We start from the raw sequence: 17,505 nt of genomic DNA, 5'->3' as shown, positions 1-17,505 counted from the left end.
TGGGAATCTCTTATCACTATAATGAAGGAATTACCCAGAAACTGAAAAGTAATTACTGGGCGTATGTTTTGGGACAGACTTGGAATGAACAAATGGAAGGTAGTCTTGCAGGACAGTTTTTGCTTCATATATTTACACCCAGTTTCGAACTTTATATGGACAGTATTTGGCCACTTCAAGTGAAATGCTTGTACGTGCAGCCTAGATCTGGTGCCCAACAGTTAAGATCTTTAACATCCAAGTGGAATAAAACACATCGCCCCACGATTTCTTACCCTCATTGTCCACCACAGATAGAAACTGAAAACCACATCCTTTTTTTCTGCCCTGAGTACACCCTACCACGGAAAAAATGGATTGTTGCATTATTTAAAATTTGGGGCGTGAGACAGTACTTGCAGGTGCTATGGATATTAAAGTATGACACGAAAGAGCAAATTGTGTTCGCAGTTTCCAGATACTTGCACTGAACATGGAAATTAAGAGCAAAGGTGCTATGTACAACTTGTACCTAATTGTATACAAATAGTACAAAGTAAGTCAGTCCGTTGTAATTGCTAAGCCCATGCTTTTCTGGAGGGATAGAAAGCAGCTTTTCAAAATCATAAATAACTTGGTGTACCCTGTACTGAATGATAGTATTTGATTGTGTATTGATGTTATTTGCTCTTATGTTATCAAATGTGATCTAAATAGTTTTTTCATCTAAATTTGATCTGGCATATCATAGCTGACCAAGAAATGCTGCATCATTGTACACATCTGTTTTAAATCATTTTATTATTTTTTTATGGAAAATTCCAATTCGATGTTATATATTTTAACCAATGGTTTTGTTTACTGGATGATATACTTTTATGTCTGTTAGTGAAATAAAGTAAATATTGAATTGAACATGAGGGAAGGGTTTAGAGATGGTTGTTTGGGAGGTCTTAGTTATACAATGAGGTCTGGGGTGATGCAAGGAGGGATACAGGAGTCAAGAGTCTAGAAAGGGGGTATTTAGGAGATCATTGTAGCAGAATGATGTTTAGGATAAGTCAGAGTGGAGGTAGAGGATATATTGAGAGAGGTACAGGGTGAAACATAGAGTAGTGCATTGGAGGGACTCAGGTTTTTTTTTGCAGTAGGAGTAAATTCATAAATACATCGATATATAAGTACATGGAAGGTATACATGTATAAGGAAGGTAATATATCAATATTTAAGTTGTATCTAATGAACTCTTTCAAGTGTTGCTATACTTTAGGTTAATTTATGTGCGTGGTTTTTTTGTCTTTTCAATAGTGAAGGAATTGTAGCTAATTTTGATAAAATGTACATATTGTGATAGAGAAATAAACGAGAACCATATGAATCTAATCAAATAACTTAAATGAAAACTGTGCAGTGACCTATATACATGTAAAGCATAGATTAATATAACCAACATTAATGTGTACATCTATTAAGCATACCTAAGCATATCTATATATTTATAAACATAATTCTTACACATATTTCTACAAAGAAATACACATATCTAGATATATACATATGACAAGGTGAAATGCTTATTTACACAGGGGTAGGCTGTACATTTGTGTTTGAGTTTGGTAGTTATGTAGGGAAGAGCTAACTCTTAAATAGTTTTCTGAAGATAAGATAGTTATCCGTAGATCTTAGACTTGGTGGTAGTGCGCTCCATAGTTTGGTCGCTTGAACAGAGAAGGATGTGCCACCTATGTTTTTTTTCCTTGTGTGTTGGGATTTTAATGCAAGGTGCCAATCTGGAACAGAGGTTTCTTTGCTGACTGTAGTTGGTGATTTTATTCCCGATGAAAAGCGGCCCTGTTCTATTTATTGCTTTGTTTGTGATCCAAAGCAGCTTGAATGTGGATCTTTTAGCAACTAGTAACCAGTGTAAGGCCGTCAAGGCAGGGGAGATGTGTGCTTGTGGCTTTACATGTAGGAATAGTCTGGCAGCAGTGTTCTGAATCCGCTGTAGTCTTTTCATAGTTGATAAAGAGGATCCGTGGTAGAGGCCATCGGCGTAATCGAGTTTAGACAGTACAAGAGAGATAGAAGCCTGGACCTTGTGTGGAAATCCCAGGTGGGGGAAGATGAAATGTAATAGTATAAAGGAATTATTTTCCCACACCCTGGTTTGCCTTAGAATACATGTTTTTTTTTATATATCCTTTGGATTTGTCAGTGCATATTGCGGTAGACCTTTGGTAAACCCCATGCACTATCTCATTGGCCATCTGGTCCTTCTCTAAGAAAAAAGGTACAATAAATGATGTGAGCATCATTTTGGCAGTAATGCAGTTCCACGCTGGGTTTATTCTGGATCGATTTATTTTTTTTAAATGTATACCATCATATATTGTTCATTCAAATATTAGTAATGTGGTCTAAAATAGCAGATGCATTGTAATTTGTCATCATTATAGAACGTTCTGAAAATTTCATAAAATGCGTAAATATTGTGGATATGATTTGTTTAGAAGCCTCCTCAAATTGGACTGACTCGGGCAACTTTGCACTATCAAAAATGAGTTAATAATGATACATTCTTTTTTTCTTCCTCTATTTTTTTTTAGCTGTTTTTGTTGATGATGCAAGTGAAATCTCTAATGGCAGAGTGCACCCAATGGCAGAAAAAAGAGCCAGAGAGTAAGACTGTTTTTTACATTTTGTTTAATATGCTCAAAACTTCAATAGGAAGCCTCCTAAGATTAATGAGAAATAGAGTGGTGTGTTAGAATCATATAAGTCCATATACCAGTCCAGCTGTGCTGTTCAGGACGACCTTCAAAAATGTGAGATGCGACTTGGTTACAGCTTTGAGTAAACATTTTCTTAATCCAGTTTCCACATCACTAACAGTTGAACTACTGTTTTAAAGGCGGGCTCTTATATTAGCTGTTTAACCCATCGAAGATGTCTACGTTGGTATTTAGCTTTCTTTGTTATGGTGTTTAAGTTTGCGTGTGAGATCTGATTTTTATCTAGTGTGCATGCCAGTGATTTGGTGCATTCAATGATGCTAGCTTTGCAGTCCAGTAGATTGATTGTGTCTACCATGATTGCATTGTGATTCAGCTACTTCCGGGATTGTGGGGCGGAGAGAGGAGTAGGTACCTTAGGTGGGTTTAGTTTTGGGTGGTGAAATGACATAAATGATTGAATATCTTCTAGAGTCTGCCCTAAAAGGAAAATGTCCTCAGAGGAGGAGACGTATTGCCATAAATATGTGTATTCTGCTTAGAGATTAAACAAGATGTTTGAGAAGCATTATCAGTGGTTTCATGAAAATATTAAAAAGAGTTTAAAACAGAAGTGCGCCTTGAGGCACTTTCTGACAGAGAGAGGAAGGATCCAAAAGATTACTGCTAATTTTGTTGCCGTCTTCTCGTAAGTTGGAAGCTATACCGCATTCCAGTACTTTTGCTAAACTTGGGAGATTTGTTGCAGGATGAAAATTATTTAGACTTTAAAGATCATCTTCTGGTTTTAAAGTACATGGTTACCACTCCTATTTTAAGAGAGCAAAGGATGACGTCATGTGCTGATGAAATGTTGATATGAATTGTCTGGTTAAGGGCAGGGGATGTATTGGGTGTTTTAGTTTGGTGGCAGGTATCTGATCAGATGAATGAGAGGATTGTCTGATATATGTAATAGTCTTAACAATTTAACTTGCAGTAATTGGATTGAGAGGGAAGAGAAAGTTGTATCCAGTGGAAGTCACAATAGTTTAGGATGATAGTTCCTGATGAAACAGCTCTCCTGCCAAACAGTTCTTCCGAAGTCATCTTCACAACAGAGACTGCAGAGCGACCTCAGCAAAGCCTGAGCGTTTTTCTCTCAGTTGTCTTTGAATTGGTTGCACTGCATGCTTGGTGTCATGGACATTTCATCAGACCAACTCAGCGGTGCCAAACAGATATGAGATTTGCCTGGCTGTGGGAAGCTGAGTTGCTAGATAGACCCAGCATCTTCTCCAACGGAAACACAGAGTTGGTGCTGATTTTGGATAGTTAATTGGGAGCAACAGAGATTTAAAGAGAGAAGCTGTATTGTGAAAATCCTGTTCACTCTTTTAACACCTAGTGGGTTTCATGAGCCAGACATGCAGTCTAGGATAGATAGAAAGCTGTTTCCTTAGTGTGCTGCTTTTACTGTTATTTAGTTTGAGGAAATACGCTACCTGATTTGAGTCCAAAAGGGAGTACCTTATGTTAATAGTGATGTTTCCTCATCTCAAATTGTAGAAATCTTTGATGCTTCTTTGTGATCAGATTGTGATTGAAGGCACATATCCAGGTTTATAGATAAATCTGATGCAAAGTTAACGTTGCGAATATTTGTAAATTTCTTCATTTCTTCACTGTCTTCAGATGCAGAATGGGTTTGAATTTGCACTTCAAGCTTTTCCTTTGGACTTTAAAGTAAATTGAGTAGATCACTTTGTCTAACTGTTTTCAATGGTACGTTGTATCTCTGTTTCAATGGGGCTCCTCCTGTGGCCTGGTGCAGTTTAAGGATATTGGTTTCTACTTCCAGAAGATCAGTTTTGGGCACTGTCCTTGGTGGAACAACAGGCAGATTTATCCTAAAACATGAGACACAACCATTTTGCATACAATTTAGAAGCACTCTGGCTCTGTTTTTGTCTTGCCACTGTTTTAAAGGATTTCTGATATAACCCAACTCCTTCCTATCCCACCAGAGTACCATAAAGAGAAGGAGAAATGGGAAGTCATTGGTTTGAGTTGCTGAGGGTGATTGGAGCTTCCTTGTTGCCTTAACAATCCTAGGTTACTATGGCTATAGTTAGAAAGAAAACAAATGTATACATTCCAGGACAGCAAGATTGTACATTTCACAATTCAAGTACAAACTATTGATCACAGCTTCGATGACCAATAGTGTCATGTTTTCTTTCTGGTTCTGAAATCATTTCACAATAACAGAAAAGTGAGAATGACTTAGGAATTCAAGCTAAGCTTGATTAACTTGGGCAGCAAATCTGTGCATACCCTATCTTAATATTTTCTTTACAGGCCCTGATGCTTTGGAACCCCCATTCCCTTCTTGCTATTGTCACTCTTAACTCATGATCTCTGATGCAAGAGACCATGTGGCAGGCAGAATCACTTGACGCAAAAATGACTAGTGGAGCGTATAATCCACATTATATGTATTTGTATCATATGGCATATTTCTACCTATATATATTCAGTGCTTAATTTGTAAAATATTAAGTCCAGGTGCTCAAATTTGATTAGGACGCCTCACCCACTACCCCCAGCTCCACCCACTTCCTGCACTGGCTCCACCCACATACTATATTTGCTCCACCTACATCCACAACTGGTACTGCTGAAAGCTAGATGTAGTACCCTATCTGAATCCCCCAAACACATATCAAATAAAGGAGCATTCTGAACGGCCTGTTGTTGATGATTGTTGTGGGTGCACCTTAAGGTTTCTTCGTTCTTTAAAACTTCATTAAAGTCATTGGACAGTTTAGACTGTCCACGAGTGAGACTGTGAAACCAAGTGCCAGATTTACAGTACACCCATCAACGTTAGGTGTTCTGAAGAATCTGTAGGAAACAGAAGTCCTTATGCTTGCCCTAAACAGTGGACAGGTGAGGGGAAGAATTGGGGTATCGCGGTCGGTTACTAAACAAAAACAGCGGGCCTTTGTCACAATGCAGGAGATTGCAATCAATGCTGATGTGTTTTCACGAACATGCACACCAGTCCAAAAATGTCTCCAAATCGATATGAATTTTGACAAGTCCGAAAAATACATATCTGACTTTCAGTGTTAAAGTTGGCTCCATCCACAGGCGGATCTCCTTTGAATCAACACCAGCTCCTCCACCAACCCCCAGCCTCAAGCATGTCCATCATTGGACACAAAAGCGACTTGAGGTCTAACACCAGGGGTGGCCCTTCTAAACTCCTCTTAGCGCCCGCTATTAATCAACAATGAAGATTGCACAAAGTGTCATCAATGAGGCAAGCGTTCACGCAATATGGGCTTCAAAGAAGCCACTCTGCACAGTGTGATCAATGGAGTACCTAGTGTGCAACAATATAATCATCAGGTGAATAATTGTATGACAAGGTGTCTAGCATGCAGACAGCGTGCTTCCATGCTATCTAGTGTGCACACAGTATGAATGAGTAGGGAACTAGTGCGTATACAGTATTATGAATGAGATACGCAACATGCACACCATATGAAAAGTTGTGCGTCCCCTGTATATACGGTATGATCAATTAGGTATCCAACATGCACCTAACATGGCTGAAGAGATATGTTGTATAGATACAGCACAATTGATAAAAGGTGGACACACAACAAATCAGTCAGGTATATAGTATGCGCACAACATTATTGAAGAGTTGTCCAGTATGTACTCCGTGTGATTGATGCACTCATCTCACACACACACACATACACACAAAAATGCACGGTCATGTGACTGGCACCCCCTCCCTTATTGGACGTTCAGAGACCTCAGCATGCGTAGGAAAGGACTAAATATTGTTGAAGGAGTTTTGCCTGGTCCTGTTGCCTGCTGTGCGTAAGTTAATCGAATCTTCAAAGTGGGGCCGACGGAGGCTAGCTGCCCTGCCAGACCGCCACCCCTACCACCAAGGTGATCTGGTGACCGTCGGTCGTGTCGTCACGGCAGTCACACCACCACCACACTCCAAAATGAAAAGCAGGCAGCGTTGGTTTTTATGGCAAGGCAATGATCGTGGCATATTGGCATCGCTAGTATCAGCTACTTACCAGTGCAGAGTACTACTAAGTAAGTTAGTACCTAACTTACCGTTACCTGTGATGGGCCGGCCGGCCGGCATGGACTGACTCGAGATACACTCACACCAGTTTCACTGCGCAAGCATGGCCTTTCTTTAATAACTGATTAGGCCTGCCTGGTGCTGCTTAATACTAGCAGACACAGTACTCTAGTGGATGTGGCCGCTGATCGATGCCCTCACAATGCCACAACGCGATGACTCGTGGTGAGCTGCCTGCTGCGCGCTGTGGTGGTTAACCGTTATGCTGGTGCGTGGCAAATTTGCAATGTGAAAAAAATCTGCGCAGTGCGCACGTTGCCGCACAGCCCGCCCCTATCCCATCATAACCAAAATCCAGCCCAAACCAGTGTCCTCCAGCCCGCCCACTACAGGCAAGTGGCTAAGGCGGCGGCGCGCAGTGCGGTGCCGCCATTAACACAGTTATATTTAATGAATAAGAATCTCCAGAGGCCTGAGGCGGGGCTCAGGGCAGGTTAAGTTTCCCACACTCAGCAGCACTGTTAAACGCCGGCTGCTTGGGAGATGTGAAAAACATGATGCGGCTGCATGAGAGAGAGAGGACAGTACAGTAGCAAGTGTACAGTAGTAAGTTAAATTGAAAAATGTGACATGCACGGTGCGCCTCATGCGGGCAGCGCAGCAGATGCGTGTAGAGTCAGACTGTAGACCCGGCCCTGTCAAGTAAGTGCCGGTGCTAAGCACTGGAAAGCACCGGCACAAATTAAGCCCTGTATATCCTCATTCTGATGGATATTTCTGCCTGTGGATTCCTCACCTTATGAATACCCCCTGCACCAGCATTCCGCGGAAATTCTTTCCTAGCTCTCCCACGTCGACGAGGACGTCACAATAGCACAGCTCCGCTCGCAACACCGTATGACGTCATCGGAGCCATAAGAGAACCTCGTCAGCGTGCTGACGTCAGTTCCCTTTTTTCGGTGCCGTCGACGCGTAACGGTTTTTCTAGGGGCTCTCCATTTTCTTGAAGAAAACTTTGTATCCTTGTTGATTTCTGATGGCTACTTCCAGGAAGACTGGGTTTAAACCCTGCAGGTAGTGTGGCGGGCATATATCGATTACGGACCCGCATGAAGATTGCCTCTGGTGCTTATCGTCGGACCACGACGTCGAAGAATGCCGAAGCTGCAGGAAAATTAATCCTAAGGCCATTGAAGAGCGTGAAGCTAAGCTGTTTATGGCCCAAGACAAAAAAGAAAAGAGGGGTTGTAAAAGGGCGAAGTCATCGTCTTCCCATACATCGAAGTCAAGAAGGCATAAGAAGTCTAAGAGGAGACATGGCTCTTGGCACCGTTCTTCGAAAGCCAGGGCGGCGAGGTCGCCGACTCCGGCTGAGCAACTTCGAAGAAAGAACTTTGTTTCTCCATCTCCTCAAGTGACGCCGGTTCCATCTCCGGGGTCTCCGGCTTCGAAAGGCTCGTCACTGCATGAAGGTTTTCTGGCTCCTGCGATGTCTCCGACGCCTGGGGGGGTCGGCACCAGGCCAGGTGGCTTCACCTGTGCGGGCGCCGTCCCCAGCTCTGCAGCCTCCAGTTCGACCTCAGGAAGGTACGGACCCATATCCTGCTTTTCCTGCTCCTGGGTCAGACTCTACGCATTTTCTTAATGCGATGTTTGGCATGTTTGCCAGGGCCTCTGCTCCATCCGGTATGCCTTCGGGCCCTGTGGGTTCTTTGGCCTTTAACTTGGGTGTTCCTCACCTCTAGCGTCAAGCACCCTTTATGCCATTCTTGCCTTCGACTCCGACTTGGCATTTCCTGGCGCCGAGGACCTCCACTCCGGCTCCTCGTACTCCTTCGGCTGCTGAGTCGGCGCCGTCTCGAGTTCAGTTGACATCGGGATTTGAAGCTGAGGCTCCTCTGTCGACGTCGTTGATGAATTCACCGGCGCCATGTGTGGCGATGCCGACTGCTAAACAACGCTCTAGGAGAGAGGCGCAGAGGCTCCTTGAAGAGGATGAATATTCACAGGATCAGGAGGAAGGAGAGATTGTTGAGTCTATAGATGAGTTTGAGGGCCTACGTGAGGCCAGTGGCTTGGATACTTCTCCTGAGTATGATCTCCCATCTGTGAGGGCTGGGGTTGTGCAAGACATTGCTCCTTATTATGTGGTCATAAGAAAGACGGCTGATTTGCTTGGTCTGCAGCTTTCCTCAGCTGAGGTGAAATGTAATATCCTTACGGAAGTTCTTAAAACAGCTTCTTCAGCTTCTGAACCATTGCTTCCCTTTACTGAGGCTTTGATGGAACCAATAATGGAAGTGTGGCAGAAGCCTTTGTCTGCTCCTGCGGTTTCTTGTTCCATCTCTAGTAGGTACAGGCCTGCTCCAGGGCATCCAGTTTTTTTGTCCTCATATCCTACACCGGAAAGTTTGGTTGTCCAGGCTTCTTGTGCGAAGCAGTCTTCTAGTTCTTTCCCTACCATTCTTGGTGATAGGGATTCTAAAAAAATGTAGCAGGTGGCAAAGAAGGTGTTCTCTTCTGCAAGTATGCCTCTTAAATCCACTAATGCAACCTGTCTTCTTGGAAGGTATATCCATGCTTTGATGGACTCAGTCATGCAGCTAGCTCTGAAGTTGCCTGAGGAGGATCGGAATAATTTCTTGGAGGCCCTTTCTGATTCTCAGTCTGCGGCCCATCAGGTGATTCAATCGGACACTGCTGACTCTGTGGCTCGTGTGATGGGGTCCTCTGTGGTGGCAAGGAGACAGGCTTGGCTCAAGTCGTCTGGTTTCTCACCTAATGTTCAGGCGACTCTGCTGGATTTGCTCTTTGATGGGTCAAGACTCTTTGGTTCAAAGGCGGACTCAGCCTTGGAGCGTTTCAAAGACAGCAGGGCTACTGCAAGGTCTCTGGGCCTCCAGGTGCAGTACAGAGGGTACGGCTACAAGCCAGTAGAATCCCTTGTACAAGTCGTACAGAGGGAAGAATAAAAGAGGCCTCGGGGGAGCAGCTCGACAGCAATTCTCCTCTTCTTCCTCTACTTCCCCTTCTTCCACCGTTGGTACAACAGGAAAGCAGTTCTAGATTCCCCATCTTAGAACATGTTGGTCCGGTTGGAGGTCGGGTGTCCCTCTTTCTACAAGACTGGAGACTGATCACGTCAGATCGTTGGGTCTTGAATCTTGTAGAGAATGGGTACGCCCTTCCCTTTTTGGAGTATCCTCCTTCTTACCCTCCTCGCCAGGGTTGGTGCTCAGAGGACCATTTACTGCTTTTACAGCAGGAGGTTCTTACCTTGCCACAGAAAGGTGTGATAGAGGTGGTTCCGGAGCAGGAAAGGGGTCAGGGTTGCTACTCCCGGTATTTCCTGATCCCCAAAAAGGACGGTCGTTTAAGGCCAATCCTGGACCTCAGGATTTTGAACTCTTACCTCAAACAGGAGAAGTTCAAAATGTCAACCTTGGCTCAGGTTCTTCTTGCGCTGCAACAGGAAGACTGGATGGTGTCCATCGATCTGCAGGATGTGTATTTTCATCTTCCCATCCTGAGGTCGCATCAGAAGTATCTCCGGTTCACAGTAGGATCGCAACATTATCAGTTTGTGGTTCTTCCGTTCGGTCTCACTTCCGCGCCTCGAGTCTTTACAAAGGTAATGGCAGTGGTAGCGGCTCATCTCAGAAGGTCAGGGGTTCCTGTTTTCCCCTACCTGGACGACTGGCTGTTGAAAGCAGAGTCTCCAGATTTGGTATCGCGCCACTTGCAGGTGACAACTCATCTGTTGTTCAAATTGGATTTCTCGATAAATGTACCCAAATCTCACCTGGTGCCTTCTCAGCGCAGCCTGTTCATAGGGACAATACTGGACACGTCTGTGTGTCGAGTATACCGTTCTCCACAGAGGATTCTCGACATTCATGAAATTATTCCTTTATTTCACGATGGAGCGGTTTTTCCAGTCCTGAAGGTCCTTTGCCTGCTCGCTTCCTGCATACTGTTGGTCAGTCATGCACGCTGGCACATGAGGACACTCCAGTGGTGCCTCCGCAGGCAGTGATATCAGCACAACGGAGATCTCGGGGAGAAGATCAGAATCTCCAGAGAAGCTGCAGCGGAGCTGACTTCGTGGAGTGTGCAGGGCAACCTGTCTCAAGGAAAGCCCTTTCAGTCTCCTCCGCCGGTAGCCACGGTGATCACGGATGCCTCCACTTTAGGGTGGGGTTCTCATCTGGGGTATCTGGAGGTCAAAGGTCTTTGGTCTCCAGAGGAAAGGTTGTTTCACATAAACCTACAGGAATTGCGGGAGATACGTTTGGCACTAAAGGCTTTCCTTCCTTCCCTTCGCGGTCAGTCATTTCAGGTCCTGGCGGACAACACTACCGCAATGTGGTACATCAACAAACAGGGAGGTGTAGGGTCGTATCGTTTCTGTCGAGAGGCTCTGCGACTCTGGTCCTGGGCTCAGCACCATCAGATTTGTGTGTTTGCAAATCATCTAGCCGGTGTGCTGAATGTCCGTGCGGACAGTCTCAGTTGGCATTACTCGGCCGATCATGAGTGGCGGCTTCATCCGGAGGTGGTCCATCGCATCTTCCAGATGTGGGGATCTCCTCGGTTGGACCTGTTTGCCACCCACGAGAACGCGCACTGCCCGTTTTTCTGCAGTCTACAGTTTTCGGTGCTGGGAGCACTGGGGGACGCTTTTCAATTGGATTGGAGCTTACAACTCCTTTACTCGTTTCCTACCAAACCCTTGATTCCTCGGGTTCCGAGGAAGATTCGCCAAGACCGGGCCCAAGTCATATTGACCGCCCCGGATTGGCCAAGAAGGGGGTGGTATACAGATCTACTTCACCTCTCATCGCACCCTCTGCTCCGTCTCCCTCTCAGGACAGACCTCCACTCGCAGGGGCAGGTTCTACACCCCCAGAGCCTGCACCTTCATGCCTCTAGATTGAACGGGGCAACCTGAGTTCCTTCTCTCTCTCGCCGGAGATAGTGGATGTTATTTTATCGTCCAGGCGACACTCCACTAAGTCTGTTTACTCTTTCAGATGGTCCAGATTTGTTAGGTGGTGCGGAGAGAGGGACATTGACCCTTTGAAGGCCCATTTGTCTAATATTTTGGAGTTTTCACTTTATTTGGCACAGCAAGGTTGTGCTGTGGCTACTGTTAAGGGCTATTTGTCGGCTTTTCTATGTTTGCCGGACCAGACGTCTTTATTTAAGTCCCCCATTGTCATGAGGTTCAATAAGGGTCTTACAAATTAGTTCCCTCCCATGCCTTTCATTATACCTCAGTGGGATTTGAATCTCGTTCTTACCTTTTTAATGGGTTCTCCGTTTGAGCCTCTTCATACTTGCCCGTTGAGGTATCTTTCTTTTAAAACCGTTTTCTTGATTGCCGTTACCTCGGCCAGGAGGGTAAGTGAGCTTCAGGGTCTTAGTTCGAAACCTCCTTTCTTGACCATTCATGCGGATAAGTTGGTTTTAAGGACCAGGGCTGCTTTCCTTCCCACGGTGGTTACCCCTTTTCATATGGCACAGTCCATTACTTTACCCACCTTCTATCCTCCCCCTCACCCTTCCAAGGAGGAAGAGAGACTGCATCGCTTGGATCCTAAGAGAGCTGGCAGCTTTTATTTGGATCAGACAAGAGATGTGAGACTAGACGATCAGCTCTTTGTGGGCTATATTGGATGAATGAGGGATAGAACTGTGCACAAGCGGACGTTCTCCTGATGGATCATCTTGTGCATTAAGATTTGCTATGCCTTGGCCAAGAGGGAACCGCCTGAAGGTATCAGAGCTCATTCCACCAGAGCTAAGTCTACTTCTTCTGCTTTGGCTAGAGGTGTTCCTATTCTTGATATTTGTAAAGCAGCAACTTGGGCCTCCCTCCCCACCTTTGCTAAGCATTACTGCTTGGACTCTGAGGTTAGGAGGGATGGCCATTTTGCTTGTTTTGTTTTGCAAGATTTTTTGGTCTAGTCAGGTGGACACCCTCCTCCAGGAGAGGTACGACTTTGGGAATCTATTCATAAGGTGAGGAATTCACAGGCAGAAGTATCCATCAGAAGAACAAGTTACTTACCTTTGGTAACGCTTTTTCTGGTGGAAACAGTATCTGCCTGTGGATTCCTCACTGTCTCGCCCGCCTCCCCGTTGTCCACCTGTTTCTACCAAAAAATGTTTGATTTATTTGACATGGATGTTTTTTAATATGTCTTAATCATGCTTATATTTTAATAGTGAGAAATGCTTATTCAGTTGCTATTTCTCTATACCTTTATTGGTTATGCATTTGTGGCTTTATATATGTGTATATATTTGGTATACTATGTATGCATTTGAAAATGTGTCGGTCCGCCCATTTGCCTTGGTGGCACGGAAAAAATGAGTGGAAATGACGGCAGCCCGCCGACGAGGTCCTCTTATGCCTCCGATGATGTCATAAGGTGTCGCAAGCGGACCCGTGCTATTGTGACGTCCTCGTCGACGTGGGAGAGCTAGGAAAGAATTTCCGCGGAATGCAGGCGCAGGGGGTGTTCATAAGGTGATAAATCCACAGGCATATACTGTATCCACCAGAAAAAGCGTTACCGAAGGTAAGTAACTTGTTCTTATAGGATAACTCCACCTAAAGTATGAGCAATTTGCAACTTCTAGTTCTAAAAGCATACTTTCTCGTTGTATGACTTGTATACAACATGTATGTAGATGTCAATCTAAAGCTGATTAGAAGAGATTGATTGCCACCAGCAATAAAGAAACACCAAGTCTCCAGAAATGTATCAGAGGTCTGGTATCTTGAGAGTCGAAGAGGGTGATTTTGTGTGATGTTATAATATGGGAATTTGTAGAGCACACTGTCACCTAGGAGGGTATCCTGGCCCTGAGCAGTTGTGGGTCTAGCCTCGCCAAGAGCAAGTGGGGGGTACCGTTAAAAAAGCTACGTCTTCAACTTCTTGTGAAACGCAAGGAGTGATGTGGTCACCCATGCTTGTTCCCTTCCCTTTCACAAGTGTCAACAATAAAAAGAGCACCAAGCTCCTTGAACAATCCATGGGCCTAAGCTTGCTGGAGTGGCGGAGGTTGAGTGTAAAATACTTTTTTATGTGGCCACTTCAATTGTTCACAGGTTAGTCACCAAAACATTGTCATCAAGATACACTATTAATTCATCTAATTTAAACAGAAGAACATAAATACGAAACAAATACCTGCCCTATAGTAGCATCAAAGTAAGGTGGGAATAAAGGGGGACTCAAAGAAGGCCAGAAAAAAACTCTCCATGAAAGTATTAAATGTAATTCCTCTGAACTCCCTGGCCATATATGGTGCCCAAAATCACATAGCACGTATTTAGAACTAATATATAACCAGAGCAGGCAGCCTCTCCTGCTGTTTAACTGACCAAAAAGTCCCAGGTTGATTGGGGATGTATGTAATTTTAAGTCCTGCCCTCCCAGACCATATGACGTTTGGCAAGATCCCACAAGGAAGCCTCAGAGTTCTTCTAAAGCAACTTGTTTCACCGTGTGTAGCTTCTCGCTCCCTCCACCTCTTTGTTGAACAGCTATAATCTGGAAAAATATGGAGCTAATTGCCCCTGAATTTCAAGTCTCTCTTTGCTACAGCAGCACTCAGCAAAGGCTCTCCCAGTTCTACAATTATAGTCCTCCTTCCTAGAGTTCTAGTTCACTGTCCTCTCACAATAAGACATATAAGTAGCAGACCAAGAGTATCATGCACTCATTGATGTTAGGGTGATGTTTGTTGCGAGATATACTAGATACTTTTCAGCAGAAAATGCAAATAGGCATACAAAATAATATTCTGCAATGAATAAAATCAGAAGTCCATGTGCATGAAGCACTGCATTTATACTCAGTCCATCTATTGTAGGGGGAGTGGGGTTATGTTTAATTTTCTTTTTGTTAGTTAACTGCTTGTTAATTGTTAGAAAAACAATCCAGTGCAAGCAGTCAGAACAGCACAGTCATTTTAGTTGTAATCCTTTCATGAATGCCGCCGCATTGGAGGTTAACATTTTAAAGTATGCATATGTGTGGTTCTAGATCCCTGTACACTAGTAGGAATCTTGGACGTTGTGTGTACCTCCATATGGCTCTAAGAAGTATTGTCTGAACTGTCATTGCTCAAAAAGTGTTGTGTTTTAATCATCTTCGTCGGAAAGCGACAGAACCTCTAACACACTGATATCTTGAGCTCCAGTCTCCGCACTTCCAACTTTAATATTGTTACAGATGTTAGAATTCAGTTTTTGAAATCCTCAATATTAGGTACTTTCTCTCCTTGTGACACAACCTGCTGCTCCATGACCAACAGTGTCTAGTCTAACTCTGTAGTCATCATTCCCCTTAAGTGCCTTGGCATCAAATACTTCTTTGACTTTTCATTGTGTAGTCGCTAAGAGGATTTGCGTGAAGAGAAAATAATCCACATTGACTTTGAACTACATTTGCTCTTTAGGAGCCACATAACAGTTGGTTAGGTGAATCCAGCCCTTACATAAAGCTTGCAACCGGGCTCCCCTTAAGATCCTACAGTACCTCTTATTGAATGATCAATAGTCTTCCTGTTGCCACACCTGCCAGTCAACAGGGGTCACCGCCCCAGTGGTGTCTGTATAACTCAGCATCTTTTGGATTATTAACTCTCTTACAATACTATAATAAGTGGGAGACTTCACCTCATGATTCTACTGATCTCTATTCTCCATGCTCCAATTTATTACCTGCCATAAGCAGAAGAGAAATAAAAGTGGGAGTGTCAGGGTGGGGAGGGACGGTAAGGGTGTTGATGGCCAAGCAGGCTATAACCTACTGGGATGGGATTTTCTCTCATGATAGAGGAAGGGTTCCATTGAGATCTGGGCTCTGCTTGTAGACACAACCGCTGCCCTACCTGCATGCAGTTTTACTGTATGCAGATTTGCATCTCGTAAAATTGGGCATGGTGTTTTCACACCTGATAATTATGGGTGTAGGAAGCTGGCGCTGTATATACTATACCAAGGTAAGGTATATTGTGCGCAGAGTTCAGGGGATCCCCAGAGGTATAGCAGAGGCAAATAAATAGTACCGTACTCTCATTTGTGGTAGTCTGGTTGAGCATTCTGATTGATACCTCTGCCAGTGGATTCCTCACCTTGTGAATATCCCCTGCGCCAGCATTCCACGGAACTTTTTTCCCCCCAGCTCTCTACGCCGACGTGGACGACGTCATAATGCATCGGCTTCCCTCGCGACTCCGTATGACGTCACCGGAGCCATAAGAGAGCCACGTCGGCGTGATGACGTCAGTTCCCTTTTTTCCGCGCCGTCGACGCGCAACGGTTTTTCCAGCAATCTCCTGCTACTTTGAAGTCGTTTGGTGTTACTATTGGAAAAAATTTGTCACGTCTTCGACAAGGAAGTCGGGTTTTAAACCCTGTAGGGAATGTGGGGGCCACATGTCTATGACAGACCCCCATGATGATTGTTTGTGGTGCCTTTCGTCTGACCACGACGTGGAAGATTGTTCCAGCTGCAGGTGGATGAATCCCAAGGCGTTGAAAGAAAGGGAGGCGAAGCTCTTCATGGCCAAGGCCAAAAAGGAGAAGAGAGGTAGGAAGAAGGAGAGATCGAGGCCGGAGTCGTCGACTTTGCATTCTTCGAAGTCGAAGAAACACCATAAGAAAAGGAAGCATTCCTCTCGGCGCCGGTCTTCGAAGAGCAAGGCGTCGGGATCGATTTCGCCTCGACGCCGAAGTAAGGATATATCTCCTTCTCCTTCTAAGTCTCCTGGGGGATCTCCTTCACCGAAGCGGGCTCCAGCGCAGTCCCCGGCGCAGTCACCGGCGCCGTCACCGGTTCCAGTGGAGTCTTTGGCTTCTGAGGCTGAGCAAGAGCAAGGAAGAGAGCCTTCTCTAGAGCCCGATGAGCCTGCGGCGCCTGTGGAGGACACTGCGGCGTCTCTACCAGGTACTCCGCAGATGGATCCGGGACCAGGCCATTATCCACATTTCCCGGCTCCGGGTACGGATTCGTCACATTTTTTAAATACAATGTCATCATCAAATCTTTATTTCGGCCCCCAGGGCCATAGAAGAGAACAAAGTACATCATTACAATACAATAAAAACAATAAAATTCCATAAGCAGTAAGTTTTTAAAATCGTCAAGCAATTAGCTAGTTTGCAAAGACTAGATGTAGCGCATGCGGGTGAACCACATGGAAGTTAAGAATTTTGCCACTACAAATACTACTGGGGGGGAAAGATCTGTTTTTAATATTCTGAAAGCAGGGGCACAATGTCTAAAACCCATGTTACTAAGGAGGGGCCGAAGCCAGTAGTTCCTTGCTCTTCGATAGGTAGGGCAGAAAAATATAATATGGAGATCTGTTTCCTCATGGAGTAAACAAATGGGGCATTGAGCGGTATGGTTTGAGTGTGCCCACCGGGTTGTATAGGCCCTTAATGGGAGTGTGTTGTAACGCCATTGCATAAAGAATTTCCTCGTTAAAGGCGGGCCCATATCATCATAAATAAGCTCTAGTTGGAAAAAGTCTTTAAAGCCTAGAAAATATGCTATTTGGAGGCCCACTCGGGCACTAGTAGTGGCAACACTCAGATGGTACTCGTAATAGACCTTGGAGATATACCTACGGGGAATCTTAGGACAAGCCGATGCCGGATCGGACCA

General features: G+C 44.6%; 1 protein-coding gene across 3 annotated transcripts in view; it reads left to right on the top strand.

Moving 5' to 3' along the window:
• CENPK (centromere protein K) overlaps nucleotides 1-17,505 on the top strand; it is a 569,542-nt gene that overhangs the window by 224,916 nt on the left and 327,121 nt on the right. For all 3 annotated transcript variants that reach the window (XM_085631740.1, XM_085631750.1, XM_085631756.1), the window contains one exon: nucleotides 2,587-2,659. In XM_085631740.1, the coding sequence (XP_085487866.1) occupies nucleotides 2,587-2,659 (73 nt within the window). The remainder of the gene's footprint in view (nucleotides 1-2,586; nucleotides 2,660-17,505) is intronic.

This window comes from Triturus cristatus, chromosome 2_1 (genome assembly GCF_964204655.1).
Source record: "Triturus cristatus chromosome 2_1, aTriCri1.1, whole genome shotgun sequence".
NCBI classification, from domain to species: Eukaryota; Metazoa; Chordata; class Amphibia; order Caudata; family Salamandridae; genus Triturus; species Triturus cristatus.
This window is presented reverse-complemented; position numbering and strand designations above follow the sequence as displayed.